Consider the following 24,163-nt stretch of genomic DNA (forward strand, 5'->3'; position numbering starts at 1 on the left):
CTGTAAGGAATTAATCAGCCCCTTTCCACAGGCTGATTAATTCCTTACATGGAGCTTTGTCGCCCTCTTCTGCCTCTTTCTTGGTGCTACACGAAGTTTTAAGACCAGCCAAGTACAGCCAAATGCATTGATGTGATTGAAGGACTGCTACAATGTGTCCTTTTTTCGGTCAGGGGCATTCCTTCAGTGATGTAACGTATGGACTCATCACCAACTCAAAAACAAGACTTCCGGAATATTCAGTGCGAGTCTTAAAATGTAAAATATAGCTATATGCGGTGGAATCTTTGTAAAATACGCTCAGTAGAAGTCATTTGAAGCCATTTTACAAATTATGGAAACAACTTGTCCGGAGATGTCGGTTGTCCTTTAAACTTTATTTGGTATTAATCAGAGGCACTTTAAATGCATTTTGACTCCCACTTAACATGACTCAATATTTTTAGTCATTAACACAGTCACATCCGAGTTTGGAGATGATGTTTTTTTTTTACACTTGTGCAGGCTTAACAAATAGGCACTGAAACACGCACTAGCTCCCGCAGCCCCACCCACCCTGTCCAAATTTCAGCCACCCACTGAGCAAACCCTGCAATTTGCTCGTCCTCTCTCATCTTCTTGGGCACTTATGCCACAATGTATTCCACATGAGATGTACTGCATACCTACCACGCAGGGTTGTAAGAGGTGGTGGGGCAGAGTGGTGGTGAAATCAACTCAAGGGTGTGTTTTTGAGAAATTAGAAATATATAATATGTATCTTGAGTATGTGTGTTTGCAGCAGATGTGTACTTCAATGTTTTGGCTTGGCTGACCATATTTGGTTCATGGTGGTTCTTTGATGAAAGTAGAAATGTTGAGTTCTGTAGAAACTGTGACCATTGGAAAATCAATATCAGAATCAGAAAGCCTTGAATAATCTCACAATGGGGAAATTTGCAATCTACAGCAGCAAAAGTGAAAGTGGTGGGGTGGGTGAAAAGATAAAAACACAGTATTCTATGCATAATAGAAATCAAATAAAAAACACAGTATTCTATGCATAATAGAAATCAAATAAATAAACAAAATAGTAGAACGGAAATGGATTTAAAAAGGCTGAGGAGCTGCTGTAGAGGCAGCCGCATAGGGAGCGCCATGACGGTGGGAGCTTTCACAACCGCTACAGCTGTAACAAAGCACTTCACATAATAGTCAACACAAATCAAAATAATAAACACAACAGGAACATAAAAAGATGGACAGTTGTGCAATCTAAACGACTTTCCCCATCTACTCTATGGCAGTGGTCCCCAACCTTTTTTGTGCCACGGACCGATTTAATGTCAGACAATTTTCACAGACCGGTGGATAAAGAAACTTTCCAACGACTTTAGTTTTTACTCATTTTGCTAGCTTACGGTGGGCTAATTTTAGTGGTATGTATCACGTGACCTAGACAAGCGTTTTGACATGCGTCAAGAGTAAGACATAGACGGATGTAATCTGGTAATTTCTCATTTTATGTACATTATTTATTCTTTCTGCGCCGCCCGGTACCAAATGACCCACGGACCGGTAGCGGTCCGCAGCCCGGGGGTTGGGGACCTCTGCTCTATGGTGTTTGAGTACCAGACAAACACTTTATTAAATGGAGCAGTTCTGGATGAAAGAGGAGAGAATGATAGCCTCCTTTCACAAGTGCTCTCATGATTGAGTTAAATTCAAATAGAACATTAGTACCGCACATACATACATATAGGAAAAAAAAACTGCCCAGAAATAATGGGAACATGCTCAAACATGCTAACACTGTAAGCATGCAGCCGATAGAAATGTTACGAAATGAAGATTTTTTGCGCATGTTCTTATAATCCTGAATCAACAAGTGTCTGGCCTTGGGAATAGAAATAACTTGCAGGACCTGAACAAAATTCAAATGTTTCTCTTTGATGTTGTTGCCTGTCGGTGTTAAAACAGATTGAGCAAAAAAAAAAAAAAAAAAAGGTGTGAGCACCTATTCATGGTAATCATCCAAAGTCAAACTGGGACAAGCATTCAGTATTGTCACAATTAACGCCAATTGCTTCCTGACTTGTGTTTATTTTTTGTGTTTATTTTAATAGGTGAGCATGAGGAGCCGCGCTGTCCCTCTGAACGTCAACAAAAGGAAGTGACTATTAGCCAGATTGGACCACTGGTGAGTGACTTGCGCTCACAAATATTCGACTGTGCACTGTGTGTGTCTGATTGTGTGATCCTCACATCTTGAGAAGGTGGAGTGGCGCTAAGGTGAGCGGGGGGGTGGGGGGGGGATTTCCACTCACCTGGCAGCTTTATGCCCCCCGGCACCTCCTGTGCAGCATAGTGGAGCTTGCGGCGCAGCGCAGTATTTAAACTCACCTTCTCAGTTGCGGAGCCAAGTGAATCTCCGCCATTATCCATCATCACCTTCCCCTTGCATGTCAGAAAATCATTTGACATTTGGCGTGGCCAAAATTCAGTTCTTCTCGGCTGTATTTTCTTTTCTTTGTGTGCCAGCAAAGTCAAACGCTCTCTTTCATCGCCTGTCAGCACTCAGCGGGAATTTTATCGCTTACTCTCGCACCCAAGAGATGCTTTTTTAATATTAATTATCACATCCAATGAGAATGAGGACATTTTATTTTGATCACTAACTACGCACCCCAAACTCCACAAAACTTACCGTTGTTGGGGATGGCACCACTAAATGTTCATCGTTCAATGCAAATCTGGATAACAGCACCGAACAGAAAGAGGATTTTTGTTGTTCCTCATCCATTTTTTTGTCACTCTCAATCCAAGGTTGAACCATAAACATTGCATCATCAAAGAGAGAAAACCCTACTCAGCACTTTAGAATTAACTCATTCACTGCCAGACGATGTGCAAAAATGTGTCCACTCCAGTGCCAGGATTTTTGGCATTATCACTCAAATTGCAGGACCCACAGAATATTGAGTTTTAGGACTACATAAATATTCAATGCAGCGTAAGAAACCTTAGACCAGGGGTGTCCAAAGTCTGTCCTCGAGGGCCGCCGTCCTGCCTGTTTTCCAGCTCTCTCAGGAGCAACGCACCTGATTCAAATCATCAGGACCATTTTGATGCTGCTTCAGAACTGGCTGATGAGCTGATCATTTGAATCAGGTGTGTTGCTCCTGGGAGAGCTGGAAAAAAGGCAGGACAGCGGCCCTCGAGGACCGACTTTGGACACCCCTGCCTTAGACTATCTTCTTTAATCTCAAAAAAGTGTTAATTCCTCAATTATATGCATCTGGGGTTATCTGAGCGTGAAGTGGGGGCGGCTTTACAAAAGGCAAATTCTGCCCCCTCGTGGGTGGGAGAAACATTGCCAGAGGTTTGACCAGCGCTTTATCAGCACACACCCCCCTCGCAAGAAAAAGCAAAACCTAAAAAAAATTGGGAATGCCGCTCCACGTCACGCTTTTGAATCCCCGAATCAATTTGGGAATGACAGTGAATTAATTTATACAAGTTAATTTACAAACACATTGACACTGACCAATAAGTATAGATTTGTGAAAAATAGCGCATTTGGACCTTGTAGGTTTAAGCCCAACTCCAGTGATTTATATCAAATATGTTACTGGAAACGGCATGAAAATGATCATTGCATACTTGTAAGCTCTTCCGCATTGCAGCGACGCTACGATGTAATGCTCAATATACATTCGCCTGTTGCTCACTGAGCTACGCTGCGGGGTTCATTAAACACAACAATGGCAGTAAAGTCACATGGTGATGTTTGAAAATCACCAACGGTCATAAATTCCGTCTGTGTTACGGCGTTAGCGCTTTACGGTATCGCCATGTACTTATCGGACGGATGCTTCCATGTAAAATGCTGAGCGCATCGTTGTGGTCTTCCCATCACGAACTATCAAGCCGCGCCATCCTATGCAAATTGGTTTAAAGTGTATTTCTTTTGTAAAACACAGAGGCAGCAGTTCTTCATACCAGAGGACTGATAAGGCCCATTGGGTTCGCCAGTCTTCAGACATGAGGCTGAATAATAGATGGAATCCTTGGCCTGTTACGTTCGCAAGAGATATCGGCACCATCTTGTCCACTCTCGGCTTGTGTTAATGACTTGTTCTTGCAAGCTGCGGGCAAAACAGCAAAACCCTCCACTAAATCGCCATGGTGGTTTAAGGTTTAATTTAGACCGTGCTTACAACAGACTTCTTAGGCCCATACTACGTGGGTTTCTCATGCTAATGAGATAAAACCAGCGTGAATGAGGTGAAACTAGAGCCAGGGATAGTACAATAGGGGTAATCAGATATACAGTATAATCAATTTAGAGGTAATCAGATAGAACAATATAGATAATCAGAGGTAATCTGATATGTAATCAATATAGAGGTAATCAAATTGGCTTTGGGGAGTGCTCTACTGCTCCTCTAACCTTAGAGCAGGGACCTATCAGAGCACTACCACCTCTGTCCATTAGGCATGTAGGGCCGGGATTACCAGCACAACTTTAGTTCACTGACGAAGCTGTTCGGATGAGAAGCAAAACGTCCGACACCTTCAAAGAAGCACATATGACGCCTGAAGAAACCTTTTCCTCGATGTCGTCAATGAGGTTAAAATTTTCATTTGATTTCAAATCTGCTTCATAATTCACATTGTCACAACATCAGTTGAGAAAAATAAGGTCGCCCAATTCCAACAATATGCGGATTGGCGGGCTTCACAAATTGCCGGTTAGAATCCGTTCGATGCCCCGGATAAAAAAAAAAAAACATAAACACATGAGCTCTTTTGATGTCGATGATTGAACACATCCACAGACGTGAAACATATGTCATTCTGAAGCTACTTTTATTTTCCAGTCGGCCTGGTTTTCCTACTCTTTCTGGTGGGTCTCATATCTGCTACGCTCGCGTTGCTTTTGGCCAAAACCGCTGTCAACACCCAAGTTGATAGTTTGCTTGTTTGAGTGGAGGATAAATTTTGCATTCCTTTTGCAATGCAGACTATTCCCACGGGGTAGAAGGCCATCTCGTGTTTCTGCGGCATGAAGTGGTTTTTGACATTCACACAAACTCAAGCTCTGCCTCGCTCTGCTGCCAGGTATTACAAGACAGTTGATACTATTACTCCCAACTCAACTCCTCACGGGAAGGGTGACCAACAGGTTCTAGCCCCTCCCAGTTTTTTTTCTGAATAGTAATAGCTGCTTCCAACAGCATTCTGGATTCGACAGGCTGGAATGACAAACACTTGGGAAACTCCAGCAAGTGGTGAGACAAAGTAATGTGGTCTTATTGCCCAGTAATTAGAGGCATCACACAATAGACAGTGTAAAAGAAGCACTTATGGAAATATGACGTCAAGCAATGGTTTGCGGACTCGGCTTGTAAACCTCTTCAAGGCTGGCATATTTGTGATATTGCAAAGGAAGTGACCATCTTGGGATGAGAATGAGAAGGCGTGGGAATGCTCTATATTGGTCCATTCTAGAGCATTCTTTTGGGCGGCCCGGTAGTCGCGTGGTTAGCACTCCGGCTTCCCAGTGCAGAGGTCGCCGGCTCGCGTCCCGCTCCGGCCTCCCTGTGTGGAGTTTGCATGTTCTCCCCGAGCCCGCGTGGTTATTCTCCGAGTCCTCCGGTTTCCTCCCACTTTGCAAAAACATCCATGGCGGGCAGATTGAACACTCCAAATTGTTCCGAGGTGTGAGTGTGAGAGGGACTGTTCTTTGTCTTTGTGTGCCCTGCGATTGGCTGGCAACAAATTTAAAGAGTTCCCCGCCTGGTGCCCAAAGACAGCTGGGATAGGCTCCAGCACCCCTAATGAGGAATAAGCGGCACGTAAAATGGATGGATGGACAGAGCATTCTTCAAATTTAGATGAAGTCCATGCACAGGCAACGTTTGATGTAAATCTCTAACCCATGTGGTTATTCTTCATCTCTTTACATCAAATCCAGTGTGGGATTAATAAAGGCTCATTTGAACTAATCTAATCTAATCTAATCTAATCTAATCTAATCTAACTAATCTAATCTAATCTAATCTAATATAAATCCCACCTTTTTGACCAATATTATAAATTATAATTCAGTAATATAATAAGTGACGTCGGTTGTCCTTTAAAGGATAACCGACACCATTTTTTTTGTTTCCCAACTGACATCAGAAAAACGTTTTATAGCATCTAAAAGACCCAAAACACGCAGGCTGATATGTTTAATCAAATGCAAAACGCCAATAAAAATGAGTTAAAGTGTCCCAAAACTACTTCAAAATGACCTCGAGATGGCGAGTCTCAGAAGGTCCCGCCCCCTTGTTCGTGACGTCACGCCAAGACGTCTTGCCTTGCTCGAGAATCAAAACAATGGCTTCAGATTCGGAGAATATGCTTTCTTGTTACACATCCAGTTATGAATATGATTCAAATAGTTCTGAAGAGGAAATCATAAATGTTTTCAATCGATTAAAGAAGTCCTTCCGGATCATTTTGAGGTCTCTGGACTCCAATGTAGCATCCCGGAGAATGCACAAGATGGCGTCCAAGCTCCGTTGGAAATGGGCTGATTTCTCTGCTGGGAATTTGTGTCAACTAGTATCAAATAGTAGTCTTGGTGCAACACACGATTCACCATTGCGTTATATATGTGTTTTCCCTCTAATTTCGCCATTAACACGGATCAACACCAAGTTTTCAGACCAAACAAAGTACCCAAAATGCATTGTGTGTCGCTTTCCTGAATATTCAGCGCAAGTCTTAAACGTAAAATATAGCTATATGCCGTGGAATCTTTGTAAAATAGGCTCAGTAGAAATCATTTGAAGCGATTTTACAAATTATGGACACAACTTGTCCATAATTTAAAAAAAAGCACACCTACATCGGAAGGGCTATACACAAACTCCAAATCAGATACAGAAACAGCTGAGACAATAATTTAGTGACATTAAAAACAGTAAATAAAAAAAAAAAGAGTCCAAAGCGCCCCCCCGCAAAAAAAAAAGTTCAAGTCAAGTTTCAAAGATGTACAAGGAGGGAGCTTGCTAAGCATTGAACGGAAAGGCATTCCACAGGAAGGAACTAGCATTGGAGAAAAACTTTAATCCCCTCTGAAGCTCTGCTTAGTGCTTGCTACCTCACCGCGTTTGGTCTGCTGACCTGAGGCACTGGGCAGGTATGTACAGGTAGAGGAGCTCGGGGAGGGAAAGAGGTGTGGGGGAACATTTCTAGATTCAAACGGAAATAAAATAGTCTTAAAATTAACTTAAAGGTGTACTGGGAGGAAGTGAAGGGAGGCCAGAGTTAGTGCTTCTTTTCAAGTAGCTCAATTTCGGAGGCGAGGAGCAGCATTTTGGACCAACAGGAGATGCTTGAGGGAGAACTGCCTGTCTCCAAAATAAAGTTTGTTTTAATAATCCAGCTGGGCTGTAACAAAGGCATGGATTTCGGTTCCTAAATACTGCTGTGAAAGGACATTTTAGCCTGCGGTCGTAGCCTGGATCTAACAGAAGCACCAATTTTTTGGTCTCATCTAAAATCACAGTCGGATTTAAAACTCAAATGGAGGCAGGGGGGCGGCAAGTCAACCGAAGTAAATGTACAACGTACAAGGGCCAAACACCATAACATCCGTGTTCTTGAGGTTCCCCCCAAAAAAATCTGACATTCAGATTTTGATATCCTCAAGACAAGACAAAATTGACCTATAGGAGAAAATGTCCTTTCATTTTCCTCGTGGGATATAAATCTGAGTGTCATCCGCGAATCATTGAAACGCAGTGGTGGGCCGTGTATATCACTATAATTGGCTTTTGATGAGCCAATCATGTGACTGGCCAATCACAATCATAGTTTGCGAAAACTGTCATTGCCAGCGCCCTTGAGCAGGTCCTGGGTTGCCAACTCAAACTCTGATTGGTTAAAGCAACAGTTTCATCAACATTGATTTTTATGCTCCAGGGACTGCAGAACTGATTGTGAAGGCATCCAGGTAGATTTCTGACGTTAGGAACAAATGATGGCTGAAATGTGATTGGTTAAATGCTTAAATACGAAAACGCACATCTGGAAGCAGCACAACAGGGGAAAAGCAATGAAAGGAAGCTGAAAGACAATTTGGAATTACAGTAAAGTCTCGTTATATCGATATTCTCGGGAGTCTGAAAAAATATCGATATAACCGGACTATCGATATATCCGATCCTGCGGGCATGTAATTTTCTCCTTGAGTTCATTGAAATAGTATCGTAATAAGCAGTACTATCGATATAACCGATATCGATAGTACGAGACTTTACTGTATTTAATCAGGATTCATAGACAAAATATAATTCACATTAGTTTGTGATTCAGATATTTTTAGGCCATCAAAGAAGGCTTTGCAGGACCTGACGGCCCACCACTGTAGAAACGCAATACCTTGTTGTCTTCAGATTAACATAAAGAAAGTACAATGAAAACAGCAGGAGCCCCCAAATTGATCCCTGTGGAGCACCACCAATCGGCACTGCAGCTGAGTGGGACTGAAAACAACTAAGCCTAACACAAAAAGTCCTGCCCGCCACGATGACGTCCAACGTGTATGCTCTATTGAGAATCAAATTTCTGAATTTGCTTTGCAGCATCTTTAATTCCCGTGAGAATTTTTTAGTTGTTGTCATATGACAAAATGATTGTTTGATGAATGTGAGGCCCGCGGTGTAGCTTAGGTTTCAGTAACCCTATGACTCATCATTGTGAGTGTATACGACCACTCTTCTCTCAAATCACATTTGCCGCTTGACTTTCTTGTCCCTCATAGAATTTCTATTTTTTTTCATGCAAATACAAAACAGCTGGCACAGTGCAGTTTAACTTCCCTTTGTAATTGTAACCGTGACAATTACGCCGCAGCCCTTTTAGTCTGTGCGCTACTGTAGTTCAGTAACGAGTGGCTGCACTAGAGTCACATTTGAGCTCTTGGAATGGTTGCTAAGTGATCGATCCAGTTGTCCCTCTCGTTGAATTGCAGGTATAGAACGAATGGTACTCCAAGTGCATCAGAGGGTGAAAGGACTGGTGACAGTGACACAATGAACGTCAAATGGGATGCGGTTTTAAATCTGACGTCAGGGCAATCAAAGTCTGAAAAAAGTGAAGCAGCCTTTAATTATCTCATCTGAGTAAGAGCGTGCGTGGGATTGACTGCCACGGAACGCTCGAGATGTAAACAATAGGTCTCCGGCTCACATCTTTACATAAAGAATGTATGATGACCTGCATGCACGATTGCAGACGACGTGTCAGATTTGCAGTTACATGCCTCTGTGACCCCCCAAACATGGCTGGAGGGCACAAAACTGTATGCCAAACTCATCGTGTCTTTATTTTTTGTTTTGCTTCCTTTCACTCATTTGTGTCATATGTGCGCACGCACGCACGCGTGTACACACACACACACACACACACACACACACACACACACACACACACACACACACACACACACACACACACACACACACACACACACACACACACACACACACACACACACGGAAGGCTAAACTTCCACACTTGCACCCTTCCCTCCACACCCAAATGTGCATGAGCCAAACTGGGTATCCCTCTTCGGCCACAAAAAAAACAAAACAAAAAAAAAACACCGCAGATTCTAAAATCAAACATTTCCCTAACGATCTTCAGCCAGTGTGATGACATGATTGTCACTCCGTTTAACTCCCTGTGCAAGATTCATCCTGGGAAGTGGGAGGGTAAATAACAATTTTTAGTGTTTAAAACTGATGTCAAACATATGGCCCGCGGGCCGGAACCGGCCCCCAAGGAGGTTCGATCAGGCCCGCAGGATAATTTGAAAGTGCAAAAATGCATAAAAGACATGGAATTAATATTTTTAATTTGCTGCAATTCATGGATTATCCGCTAAGGGCCGCACTCTTTCCATCAGAGTAGAAGACACGCCTCATCACTGAGACAGACTGAAAACAGCAGACGGTGTCAATGCGCCATCTGCTGCTTGTTACGACGTTGTTAATATCTTGGTCTCTACCTCTCCGCTACACCCTCATTAGCCAAAACGTCGTTATCCAAACGGAGAAAAGTAGATAAGGAGTGTAGAATTTTCAAAGAAAAATGAACCACGTCCTATTTATTTACAGAGATGCGCGGAAAACCTTTGTGCTTGGTGTGTTTGCGGTAATATTATAATATTCGACGTCGCTACGAGACTCATCACAGCAAAAAAATATGACGGGTTGCAAGGACAACTGAGGTCTGAACCATCGTCAGTTTGACAGCAACATTACCCACAGCCTTCCATACCACACTTTAATGTTAGTCAGCAGCTTCAAAACAAAAGTTCTGTGATGGAATTCTACTGTTCATACAACTCCATAAATTTTCAGTATGTATTGTATGTGAAAGTATGTTTCATGGATGAAGTTTATAGATTTACAGGACAGGTGAACACTTTCTTCATTACACGTTTAAAATCTCTCTCCTTAGTTTGTTAGGTGTACGCAGGGATTACATTTAGATTTTATATGCGTATGTGTAAATGGTTTAAAAATTCCCTTTCTTTAAAAGTCTCATTAGTCTTAAAGTGCATGACTATATTTTTCAGTACCAATTAAAGTTTTGTGCCTTTGTACAATCAGTGGGATCAGTTGCAATGCATATTTGTGAATGATAAAAGTAAATTGCACATTCGTCTAAGGCAGGGGTGTCAAAGTCATTTTTTGCCGCGGGCCACATTGTAGTTATGGTTTCCTCTCGAGGGCCGTTATGAATGTTTAGAATGTTTAAATCCCTTCAAATATTACATATAGAGCACACAGCAAATTAATGAATAACTCGTTTTCAAATCTGAAGTCAAGAATAATGACTTTTATTGTGGTTGACATCCAAAAATATGAAATTTTGGCTCAGATTTTAGCAATCATCATGGAATTTAACAAGTTTGATTTGCTTTGATGTGGCGGGCCGGATTTGGCCCGCGGGCCTTGACTTTGACACCTGTGGTCTAAGGAAATATGAGGTGTTTCATGAAATGTTTTGTAAAAGGATAGTTCATTAAATGTCAATATTTTCCAAATGTTCTTGTGCTTCTTTACACCAAAACAAAGGAAAGACATGATATTTTTGCTATTTTTAGCAGAGTATGGTATAATTTTAATGGTCCGGCCCACTTGACATCTCCCTAGGCCGTATGTGGCCCGCAATGCGAAATGAGTTTGACACCCCTGGTTTAAAAAAAGTGGTGCTCCTGCCCAGACTTGCTCTCTGCAAAGGCATTTTATTTCTTTTTTTTTTTGTTTTTATTGCCCAACATCAAACACGCATGAAAATTACTCCAGTGCAGCTGGTTTCTATAGCGGTCGATGAAGGGGCGGCCCATATTTTTGTTTATGAGTCGCATAGCTGTTTATAATAATAATAATCTATCTTCTCCTCGTTTGGGCCCATCCCGTAAAGTTGGAGCAGATCGCGGGCGGCAAGCTCCTCTTTAGATTGCTTCCATTCCCCAATGAGAGCTTTCTTCACTTATGTGTTTTTTTTTTTTTTTACCGCTTTTTAATACTTTCAATGCTCTTCATTTTTTCTTCAGCCATCAATGTATTTTGATGCAGTGATGATCCCCCCCCCACCCCCAAAGGAGGAAGTGTGAGTGTTGTCAATGAATGCACCTGTATGAGGAATGCTACGCAGACGGTGGAGGGACGGGGGGCACATGAGGGTTCTTTCGTCCTGCACGTACATCCATCATTCTTATCACTTTGCTCCCTGTTTTGAAGGCAACATGAAAAGTTTCAGGAGGCTCCCAGCTTGTTGCCTTTGTAGCTTTTGTCTTCCCTTGAAACCTGAGGGCCATGCCATTGAGCATCTTACGAGTTAGGTGTGTGATGTGTGTGCATCGCTTCAAAAGGAGTCGCACTTCTAAACGCCATGACGTGACCATCGATCCATAGGAGCATTCATTTTGAATCAAAAATGCCCTTTTCTGGATGTTTTTAGAAATTAATGCGTTGCATTTATTCCACCAGTGTACAGTGAGACCTCAACTTACGAACTTAATTGGTTCCCAGACAGAGTGTGTAAGGCGAAAAGTGTGTATCTCAAAAAAAAATTCCCATAGGAAACCATTAAAATGGGAATAATCCGTTCCCGGGTTTCCATAAAATTTACTTTTCAACTAAATAAGCCTTAAAACTACACACAACATACCTTATTCTATGTATAATAAATGTGCTATTGTATTATAATGAAAGAAATACACTGCATTGTATCATACAGTCACTTTATTTACATTTGTGATGGTCATTTATGGCTTGATGGAATGGCGTTGGAGGTCGAAAGTCAAAGGGAATTGCTGTTTGGAAACAGAGGCGCATTACATGAGGACTGTAATGAAAGAAATAAACTGTGCTGTAAAACAAAGTTTTATTGACCTTTTTGATGGTCGTTGATGGCTTATGGAAGGAGAGTCACCTTCCATAAGGACTGTTGGTAACTTAACCTCTGGTGCTGTTCGGTCGTGGGCTTCCGCCGAAGATCACTCCGCCAGCCGTGGTGGGTGTGTATTATGAAAATAGTGCTTATTATAAGGTTTAATTTTCATAAATTTGACGTTTGTAAGACGAAAAGTTTGTAAGATGAGGTGTTTGTAAGTTGAGGTCTCACTGTAATTTAGGAATTTTCAATTAATTTTTTGTTTGTTTTAGGTCAAGTTTCAAATTTGGCAAGTTAAATTTCAAGAGTATATTATGAATGAAAACATCAAAAAGCTTGAACCTATATGATACTTGACTGCTTTATTTAGACTTCAAGATGCCTTTAAAGCAGCTCCTATATTTCGTTATTCTACTTCCTTTTCTTTTTGTCTTCCTTTCATAACTTTGCTGCTTTGAATTGGGAATTTCTCCCTTGTGAGAATATTGGATTGGATTAGATTTGCCTTTATTTGTTTCACAGTGGAGAAATTCACATTTCTTACCTTACCTTACGTTACCTTATCTTATCTTATCTTTCACACACTTTTCACATTTGATTGGTTGAAACAAAGGCTCGTTTGATTCTGTGTAAAATCATTTGTAAAATGCTTCAAAGTCAACGCTCCCTCGGCTGGTTGTCTGTGTCCATTTGCAATTAAATTGTAACATGGTTCCACTTGAGCCGAAAGATTTCTACGCAGAATTCTACGCAGACCAAAGGTTTGGACCAATGTTAAAATTACAGCAAAAATCCTCTAATCTCTTTTTATAATGAACCTTCTGAAAACATTTTGTCTTTTGACATATTGTGAGTCAGGGTTGCTTAATTCATCTTTAACTTACTGCCACTACAATGGGGCCTTAGTTTACGAACTTAATTGGTTCCCAGAGTGTGTAAGGCGAAAAGTGTGTATCCCAAAAACTAATTTCCCATAAGAAACCATTAAAATGAGAATAATCAGTTCCCAGGTCTCCGTAAAGTAAAAATTTCAACTGAATAACCCTACAATTCAAAACTACAAACAATATACCTTATTCTATGTATAATAAATATGCTATTGTATTGTAATGAAAGGAATAAACTTTACTGTATAATAAAGTCATTTTATTTACCTTTGGGATGGTCGTTGATGGCTTGATGGAATGGGGTTCAGACTTCCTGTGTCATGAAAGTCCGGTTAGGCATCTTTTTCTAAAAAAGGTCGATCTCGTCAGGCAGGCGCTACCGATCCATGCGCACCAAATCCAGCAGACATTTAAACAGCTTCTTCCTCCAAGCCATTAACTCTTTGAACAGTAGCCCAAATGGAATTGTATAGTGCCTCTTTGCAATTTTTTTGCTGATGATACTAGTGCAGCGTGTTCGACCGGAAACAAATTCCTTGTGTGTTCTACATACTTGGCAATAAAGATGATTCTGATTCTGATTAAATCCTTGCTGAGGTAGCAGCATTCTTCTTTCACCATTTCGAGGAATGATCCCTTGTAGGCTTCGGCAGCTTTACTGTCAGAACTGGCTGTCTCACCATGACGAGTAATGATCCGTTGCTCGCTTTAAACTCATCAATAAACGGCAAACTTCCAGGTTGCTGCATGACGATAACAGAGTGAATTTGCCGTGCAACACACGCACCTTTAAAAGCTTCTCTGTTGCGAAGGATGGTAGCAATGGTGGACTTAGCATATCCGTACTGGGCCGCTAAATCAGACAAACGCGCACCTCGTTCGTGTTTTTCAATGATCTCCTTCTTCTCCTCAACTGTAATTTTGTTATGTGTCTTCTTCGGCTGAACACGAGCCTGTGGTGGGCTTTTTTTTGGTCCCATAACAGCAAAAGCATCTGTTAAAAAATCCTTGGAGACGATCGACGTGTGCACTCAAGAGAAAGGGGGTGTGGAAAGGTAGGCCGGCTGGGGCGCTGTTCGGTCGTATGCTTTGGTGTTCCAGCCATGGTGGGGCGGCGCTCCGTGTGTATCCCGAAAGGTAGTGCTTAATCCAAGGTTTAATTTTCATAAATTTAACGTTCGTATACTGAAAATTTCGCAAGGCAAGGTGTTTGTAAACTGAGGCCACACTGTACATCATGAACTCATTTACTGTCATTCCCGAAATTATTGGCCCCCATTTCAAGATCAGATAACTCCAGATCCATATAATTTAGGAATTAACTATTTTTTTCTGATAAAAAGGGAGTCTAAGGTTTCTTCCACTGCATTGAATGTTTATCTAGTCTGAAAACTCAATATTCTGTGGGTCCTGCAATTTGAGTGAAAATGAGAAGAACCCTGACATTGGAGTGGACACATTTTTACACGTCTGTCAGTGAATGAATTTTTAAAAAATACTAAATTTCAACATGCTTGCTCAAAATTGGAAAGTCTCGCCATGGCACTTTGTGCCACAAAAGAACAAAAGAAGTGATGCTTTCCACGGCTGCTTGAAGATTCCTGTCGCTTATCTTGCGGCTATCGCAAATGGTCAACAGGTTCTTAAGACCCAACGCACATACTGTACACACGTTCTCGCATCTCTCTCTCTTTTTCAGCATTTTATAATTTGCCATCATAGCTGACACGTGTACATGGCATGTAGTGCGCCTGGAGCGAGAGGAGAACTCCATCCGTGGTGGAGAATGTGGAATGCGGCAGTGCAACACACCTGCGGGCCAGCGAGTTGATACAGCCTGTCGTGGAACGCACCATTTGGTCAGCCCATGTGTCCTCCTCCTTTGCTGCTGCAGAATATTTGTTTCTTTAGTCTGACTGTTCATATTACCGGGCTGGAACTTGGCATTAGGACCTCAAAACAGTGCAATTAGCATTAGGAAGGGAAAGAAAATAAATAAAAAATGTGATGAAATTAAACGCTCCATCTTGACCTCATTCGGAATGCTTGTGCCAGCGAGGGCGTTCACTTCCACAGCCTTGAATGGAACGGATTTACAGTATAATGGCTGTGCGTACTTCAAAACATATTACCGTATTTTCCGGTGTATAAGGCGCACCCAAAAGCCTTCATTTTCTTCCAAAGATGACCCTGTACCTTATACTCAGATGCACCTTATATGTGAAGTACAGTAAAGTCTCGTTATATCGATATCGGATATATCGATAGTCCCGGTTATATCGATACTATTTCTGTGCACGCACGGAGAAAATTACATGCAAACAGGGTCGGATATATCGATAGTCCCGGTTATATCGATATTTTTTCGGACTCCCTTGAATATCGATATAACGAGACTTTACTGTAATATAGAGCCACAACAGGTCTCGCAACTACTGTCAGCAGCCACAAACTCCATTTCCCCCCGTAGAAGAAGTAGTGCGTAACCCCAGCCTTTACTGTAGCGCCTGATGACGTGGTGTGCGTTATGTATGGAAAACCTTTAGAATTTTTGGAGAACTTTTATCCTTATTTGAAGGTGTGCCTTATACACAAGTGCACCTTATATATGGAACAAGTTTGAAAACACAACATTCATTGGGGATGTGCCTTATACTCCGGTGCGCCTTATACACCAGAAAATACCTTATTCTAGGGCAGACATGGGCAAACTACGGCCCGCGGACCACATACGGCCCATTAGGCTTTTTAATCCAGCCCGCCAAACTTATCCAAATTATAGTAAAAACAGTGTCTGAAAGTCATGACAAAAACTTAGCGGACAACAGGACAGACAACTCTGAAAAGTGGCCTGCCCGGCCATAAAACTGCCTTTCCCATTTTTCACAACTTGAAACACAATAAAACAAGCGCAAAGTATAAAGTTTCTTTTTTATTAAGGCTGTACCTTCCACAAATGCTACCTTGCTTAAATTACGGTAAATATCCATGGCTGAAGATTTCGCTCCAGTTGTCGTTTGTCGTCATGGTGCACAATGCAATGTTTGCATTGCGCTGTCTGCTACAAGCCACTAAGCGCCTTTCATAACTCTCAAATACACTTTACAGTCACGGTATAATGTAAGTTTACGTTTTGCAGCGTCACAAATTTTGTTAGCTTCTTTTGAATTTTTCTTCTGGGCTGAGGTTCTGTGCATCTATTTTGGAAAATGATATGCAAATGCACAACCTTATAACGATTGGGAAAGTCCGAAGCATGAAGCAGACTTCTGATTGGCTGCCGTGCCGAGTATGCAAATTTCAACTGCCGGTAGCCTATGTCTGTGTGTTTGGCAACGATACACGTGCACTGTTTGCGCGTGAATCAGTATCTGTGAAATACTATGTAAATGCCATATCTTGCATATTCCTTGAGACAAATTTATTAACTGATAAGGGCTATTTTTCACATTTGAAAGACAGTTAATACATGGGGTTGTAGTGTTCTTACTGTGCTATGAGGTTTGCACACACTACATTTAATGCTTTAGGTTTAGTATATCCGGCCCAAAAACTCCCTCCAAATACCCCTCTGTCAAATTTTAGAACCCATTGTGGCCCGCGAGTCAAAAAGTTTGCCCACCCCTGTTCTAAGGCGAGGGTGTCAAACTCATTTTTTGCCGCGGGCCACATTGTGGTTACGGTTTCCTCTCTGGGCCCGTTATGATTTAGGGGAAGCCAATAGAATATTTCACATCTTACAGATAGAGCGCACAACAAATTGATGAATGACTAGTTTTCAAATTCAAAGTAAAAAATAATGACTGTTATTATTTTGTGTGTGGGACAATTTGAAATTTTGGTTCAGAATATAGCAAGAATCATGGAACTTGACAAGCTTGATTTGCATTGGGCTTTCAATTAGAAAGCCCAATGAGAGCTTGCCAGATTCATTTATCAGCGTGTGAAGAGAACTCAGCCTTAGGGCGGCGTGTGGTTGTACGCGCGCACACGTCCGTTCATGTGCGTGGGTGTGTGTGTGTGTGTTCGTGTGTGTGTTTGCGTGTGTGCGCTATTCCTCAGATATCTATCTCCACTCTCTGCCCCCTCGTCCATTCACAGGGCCATTTAGTCAGGTTCAAAGTCTGAGCATCTCTTTGCCAGAGGAAACTAGAAACCTGCTTGAGCTCTGGCGTGGGTCAAAGCGGGAGGTGGGGGGTCCGTGTACTCATGGCCCCCCACTATGCAAACTGTCTCACTCTCAACTGTGATTGCTTTGAAAGTGGTGCGCTTGTCCCACCTGAAGTTCAGGCACATACTCATGTCAGTGTTTGGATATTTGCCATCATTGTCATCTCATGCGATGTCAAATCCTGAAAACAAAAAAAAAAGTTAGTCTAACAGGTGCAAAGAGACGTTGGGGCGCATTTGGGGACGATTACCAGTTAAGAGTAGCTAAAAGTACATGTTGTGTATTTACATGGCAATGACCTTTTGGAACCTGGAAAGCGCTCAAAAGTATTTGCTTTGCCACTGTTTTTCTTCACAAAAATGCCAGTAAAAGCCTACTAGAACACCTGAACTCCATTTGGAGTTTATCAGCAGCACTTTAAATAGTGGCTCGTGTTCGCTGACTTCCATTTTAGTGTGATTGCCACTGTTTTTGTCCTCTATTCCCCGCCCCCAGTCTTCGGTTAAAGCCACGTGATTGGTCAAGAATGCAGCAGTGGGGGATGGGGGGGGGGTAAACATTAAAGAGACAGGCAGACAGAGAGTGAGAAAACACACACACGAAAGGGAGATGACAGAGCTTGAAACAAAAAAAACAAAAGTGAAATAGTGAGAAAATTGATAGAAAACAGTGAAATTTTGACCCATTTCAACTTTGATAGTTCAAAAGAAGAGTGTAGAATGGAAGGTTAAAATATCCCATCAATCAGGCTCCACAAATAACCCGCACAAGTCATCTGTACACTTGATGCAAAAAGCTATCAACCCAGCTAAACAGATCGCAATTGATGAAGAACTAGATACAATTATCACAGAGAAAGCACCTACAAGGGATCATTCATCAAGATGGTGAAAGAAGCCTATGTTCCATCAAGCCATTAACGACCATCACAAAGGTAAATAAAATGACTTTAATGTACTGTACAGTTTATTTCTTTAATCAAAATACTATAGCACGTTTACATAAAATAAGGTATATTTTGTGTAGTTTTAAGGCTTAGAAAATTAGAAAGTAGAAAATTATGTTTTATGGGGACCTGGGAATGGATTATTCTCATTTTAATGGTTTCCTATGGGAAATTAATTTTTGGGATACACACTTTTCGCCTGACACACTCTGTCTAGGAACCAATTAAGTTTGTAAGCCAAGGTCCCACTGTATATCTGAGTATTGTTGCTGCCACCTCGGGGGTGTTCATCACAGACTGCAGGGAAGGTGGAGACTTGCAAAAAGGGCGAGGTTGAGAGAGAGAGAGAGAGAGAGAGAGAGAGAGAGAGAGAGAGAGAGAGAGAGAGAGAGAGAGAGAGAGAGAGAGAGAGAGAGAGAGAGAGAGAGAGAGAGAGAGAGAGAGAGAGAGAGAGAGAGACGACCTTGAATGAAGGATGTGATTGGAGTTCAGGGTGTGCAAACACAGCAGAACTGCAAGTGCGCTTGAGAGAACAACTCGCCAGGACTTTAAATTGACCAACGAGTGGGGGGCAAACATGAGGTTGCTGTTGAACAAATGTACTGTTTGTTTTGCGTCCTTGTGTAAGCTGCTCCTCGCCTCCTCTTGACGCAACAGGTTAGCGGCCAAAGTGCACCGCCGGCTGATGTTCGGAGGCTCGAAAGAAGCATGCTGTCAAAGCCGTGGCCCTTCGGCACCGCGCAGGAGGTCCACTCATGGGATGTAGTGCATGCAGAGTCAGGTTCAACTCGGCCAAGGCGCTGTCTTTCCTCACCATGCTCTTGATCTTCACCTACTTCTTCTACTGCCTCACGGGAATCTGCCACTCGGCTCCGAGGACTTTTTACGCGGACGATGAGCGACTCGGACCTGCGCAGGGGAACCAAAGCGCTTCCCCGGAAGACGCGTGGGCCGTACAGCCCCGCAGCCTCCTGGAAGACAGCAGCAGTAGCAACAAAAACAACGACAACATGCCCGTGTCCAACACTTTCGGCAGCAAACGCTTCCCGCAGGCCATCATCATCGGCGTGAAGAAGGGAGGAACCCGCGCCTTGCTCGAGTTTCTCCGGATCCACCCGGACGTCAGGGCCGTGGGAGCCGAACCTCACTTCTTTGACAGGTTCTACGACAAGGGACTCGAGTGGTACAGGTATGTTACGCATTCCACCGTGACACCTAGATTGCACCTCGACAAAATAGCCTGTTGCGTTCTTCTCACCGGTCAAAACATTAGATACAGCTGCGTGCAATTAATGCTGCGGGCGACATTTTGATTGACACGTTAATTATCGGCGTTACATGTACACGCAAACTTTAAATGATAATAGAATATTCCATCACTTCGAAGACATAAGTATTAAAAATGTACATGTCATTGTTTTGATTAGACAGGTTGCTGTACACACGCAAGGAATAAAATATTACAAAACTGCTCACATGGTAATGCAGTATATTTCTACCGTCTTTCTTTTCTACCGCCTATTTATGTATGTATATATTTATTTGTTCGTTTATTTGCGTATTTATTTATTTATTTGTGTGTTTATTCATATATCTGTCTGTCTTTGTATTTATGTATTTATTTATTTATTTGTGTGTTTATATATTTCTTTACCTATCTCTCTCTCTATTTGTGGATTTAAATATTTATTTGTATATTTCTATGTTTTTTATTCATTTATTCGTGTATTTATTTATTTGTGTATTTATTTATTTATTCATTCATTATTTATGTATTTATTTATTTGGATTGGCCTTTATTAGTCTCGCAGTGGAGAAATGTACATTTCACAGGATTTATTTATTTATTTATTTATTTATTCATTTATTCATTCATTTATATATTTATCTGTCTGCCTGTCTGTCTGTCTGTTTTTGGCCTTGAATTTCAAACTCAGAAAAGTGCATACTTACTCGAATAAGTCTAACAAAAAGTACTCAAATAGGACTAACTTCTTTTTGACACTTTTCTTCCGGCGGCTACCTGTATAAAAGTGTCGTGCAATTGTTGTTTTTTATGTGGTTCTTGTATAGGTCTTTCATTATTTTATGTGCCATACACAGTGACTTGTGGTTGCCCCTTGTGATTGTCGGCATCCAGGGTTTACACTTGTTCTCGCCTAAAATCCTTTAAACGAGAAGAAGCGCTTTCCAAAATAAATGCTGAAATTGTTTATGTACCTAATGAAGTGGCCCAAACGCATATGCCGTAAACATCCTGAAATCGAGTTGGAATTCATGATTTAACCACCCACCCATTTTCCTATCCTCTTATTCTAACAAAGGTCGCGGGGTGTGCCTACACCAGTAGGCGGGGTCCACCCCGAACTGGTTGTCAGCCAATTCTGGGCACACAAATTGTCAAACAACCATTCACTCTCAGATTCAAACATAGTGACATTATCGATGAAAAGGTTTCTTCAGCCGTCATCTATACTTCTTTCTTCAGCCGTCATCTCTACTTCTTTCAAAGAAGTACAGATGACGGCTGAAGAAACCTTTTCATCGATGGACCACTCCTGTACGACTGAGAGCTTACACACATAGTGACATTATAGACGTTTTCATGAACCTGCCATGCATGTTGTTGGAATTTGTAAAGAAACCGGAATACCCAGAAAAAAACCCACACAATTACCAGCTGCCCCAGATGACTGGACTGGTTGGCAGCCAGTTGAGAGGCAGGCACACTTCTTGTCTTAACGTTGTGATGCTGGTGGCCTCAAACAGCAGGCAGGCAAACAATAAAAGTGGTGGAGAGTTAGGGAGGGGCCACTGGGATGAACGCCACCAACAGAAAAGAGAGCAATGTGATCCCGAGTGAAGTCTGCGAAAGACGACTCGCTTGTTGTCACCGAATCTCAAAACTCGGGGTGGGGAAGAGCAACCGCTTGCAATCCGTCATCTGCAGCGACCCGAGGAGATGTCGCCCCGAGTCATGAAGCGTAGCTCTCAAGTGCATGTGTTTGCAATGTGGGACTGGGATTGAACTCGTTCAGCCGAAACAAGCGAGTCTTCTTCTCAAACTGCCAGCTCAGTGTCACGTCTGGAAATACGCACACATAACACTTGATTTGCTGCAGGCCCTGGAAAAACAAAAGTGAAACTTTTGACCTGTTCAGCTTGTTGAAGCTCTCCATGTCATCTGATCATATTTTGAAAAAAATAAATATGCAAATAAATAAACATCCTATTGTGGCATATTTTGCTATATGAGACGGTCAAAATATTCGAGACACCTCGGCGTGATCACGCTCAGTCACCATCCAATGGAGACTGACAGCAACAAATAATAAACAGTGATTCATACCAGAATGACCCTCATTAATGACCGCAGGCCTCCGCCAAAGATGAACAATCTTTTAATCCATGTTGGATTTCATTCCATCGTGGGTGTGATGTAATTAAAAAGTAGATCAATGAGAGACATAATACTATGTCCTTTTCACTGAAATTGCTATATTCAACAGCCTATGAACACAATGAAAAATATTGCCACATTTTCTTTGTTTCATGACATGTCACATGGCTTAAAGACCGGCCAAAGTGAGTACGATAAGGTAACATATTGCCTCGCAATTTTTGGGCCACATACTGCTCTACCAGATAACACTTTTCGGACTTGGTGAAGCAGCATGTGGCTCAAGTCCCATTCTTTTGTGTATGTACGGTGTATACTGTATATCTATATATGTGTGTATGTGTGTTAGTCGAGCCGTGCATGTCACTTCAGTAGTGGTACGTCTGACTAATAATAATAATAATACTGATAAAAATACTACTACTACTACTACTACTACTACTACTACTACTACTACTAATAATAATAATAATAATAATAATAATACATTACATTTTAAGCATCTTTCAAAGCTCTCAAGGACACTTTACAGTCACAGATGAGCATAGGTACTATAATAAATAAAATACAATCACAAATAGAATGCAATAAATAAAATACAATTATAAATAGAAACAAGAGAGAGAGCTACACAGAAAATGCAATTTTAAATAGGTGGGTTTTGTGATGGGACTTGAAGGTGGGAAGACAATCGATGTTACGAATGTTGGGAGGAAGTGAGTTCCAGAGTTTGGGGGCGGAGCAGCTGAAGGCTCTGTCACCCATCCTGCTGAGATGGGCAGGGGGCACACAGAGGCGGAGGGAGGAAGAGTATCTGAGGGAACGAGAGGGAATAGAAGTTTGAAGAAGGTCAGATAGGTATGGGGGGGCAAGGTTATGGATAGCTTTAAATGTATGAAGAAGAATTTTAAAGTTGAATCTGTATTTGACCGGGAGCCAGTGGAGGATGGGGTGATGTGGTGAAAGGATGAGGTTCTGGTGAGGATCCGGGCTGAAGAATTGTGGACGTGTTGAAGTTTGTGGAGAAGTTTCCGAGGGACACCAAAGAGAAGTGAATTGCAATAGTCAATCCGGGCGGTGACAAGACTATAAACGAGGATAGCAGTGGTGTAAGGAGTGAGAGACGGGCGAAGACGATTGATTGCGTAGGTCCACAGCTGCGAGTGTGGTGTGATTTACTACACGTCCACTAGAGGATGGCGTTGGCCAGGAAATAACTTGTGACTTGAAGACACTTAAGAAATACCATCATTAAACTGTTCGAATTTTGAACTATGAACTATGAACGTGTGAATTCATGATAACCTCATAAAATTGCAATCTAATTTGCTATTTTTGCTAGCTTCGTAGCTGTCCAACCTTTCTTCATGATGTCCATCTATTCTTGAAAAGTCACTCTTGAAAATGGCTTTCACAATTTATCTGCAACCAAATCCATTTCCTTTCCTCCTTCAGCCATTGAGGGTTGACAAAACCGCTCTTAAATCAACACAACAATCTATTTTCTGTGCAGCTCGCTACTCTGGCCAGTATGCGCTTATCACAAGTGGCTAGTGATACGATACGATATGATTGGCTAGTGACGTGCCAATCATGTGACTACCCAATCATAATTTGCGAAAACTCTGACGTTACCAGCGTCTTTGAGCAGGCCTTGGGTTGCCAACTCAAACTCTGATTGGTTAAAGAAACTGTTTCATCACCATTAATTTTTATGCTCCAGAGCCTGCAGAACTGACTGTGAAGGTGTCCAGGTCAATTTCTGACCCTGGAAACAAATGATGGCTGAAATGTGATTGGTTAAATGCCTCAATACGAAAACACACATCTGGAAGCAGCACGGCAGGGGAAAAGCAATGAAAGGAAGCTCAAAGACAATTTGGAATTTTTTTATTTTAGAATTCATGGAGAACATATAATTCACATGAGTCTGTTATTCAAATATCTTAAGGCCAGCGGAGAGGGCCTTGAAGGCCCGAAAGGCCTACCACTGATATGCGGTATATAAAATATTCATTCTGATTTCAAACCACTTCTTTCTCACTGGGGTCGGGGGAGCTTATCCCAGCTGTCTTCGGGGAGCAGGCGAGGGACACCCTGATATATACAGTATATTGTTCTTGCGAAGAGTTGAACGCCATCACCTTTGTTCAGAATCATTTGTGAAGCTGAAGATAAAAAACAGGATGGAAGCAATGAATTACTGGAAGTCATCAGGCACCGATGACAGTGAAGCGTGGGACAATGAATTTGCAGCACATATTGTCCCTGATGTTATACTGTTGAACAGTCCATCTCAAATGGAAATAGCC

General features: G+C 41.9%; 1 protein-coding gene across 4 annotated transcripts in view; it reads left to right on the forward strand.

Annotated features, from left to right (window-relative positions):
* LOC148885795 (heparan sulfate glucosamine 3-O-sulfotransferase 6-like) overlaps positions 1-24,163 on the forward strand; it is a 45,912-nt gene that overhangs the window by 7,832 nt on the left and 13,917 nt on the right. For 2 of the 4 annotated variants that reach the window (XM_089018360.1, XM_089018362.1), the window contains 3 exons: positions 2,106-2,179; positions 15,034-15,193; positions 19,109-19,640. In XM_089018360.1, the coding sequence (XP_088874486.1) occupies positions 19,207-19,640 (434 nt within the window). In that variant the 5' untranslated portion in view covers positions 2,106-2,179; positions 15,034-15,193; positions 19,109-19,206. The remainder of the gene's footprint in view (positions 1-2,105; positions 2,180-15,033; positions 15,194-19,108; positions 19,641-24,163) is intronic. The other 2 variants (XM_089018361.1, XM_089018363.1) reach the window with 1 other exon arrangement.

The sequence above is a fragment of the Hippocampus bargibanti genome, linkage group LG17 (assembly GCF_051943395.1).
Source record: "Hippocampus bargibanti isolate YZ-2025 linkage group LG17, ASM5194339v1, whole genome shotgun sequence".
Taxonomy (NCBI): Eukaryota; Metazoa; Chordata; class Actinopteri; order Syngnathiformes; family Syngnathidae; genus Hippocampus; species Hippocampus bargibanti.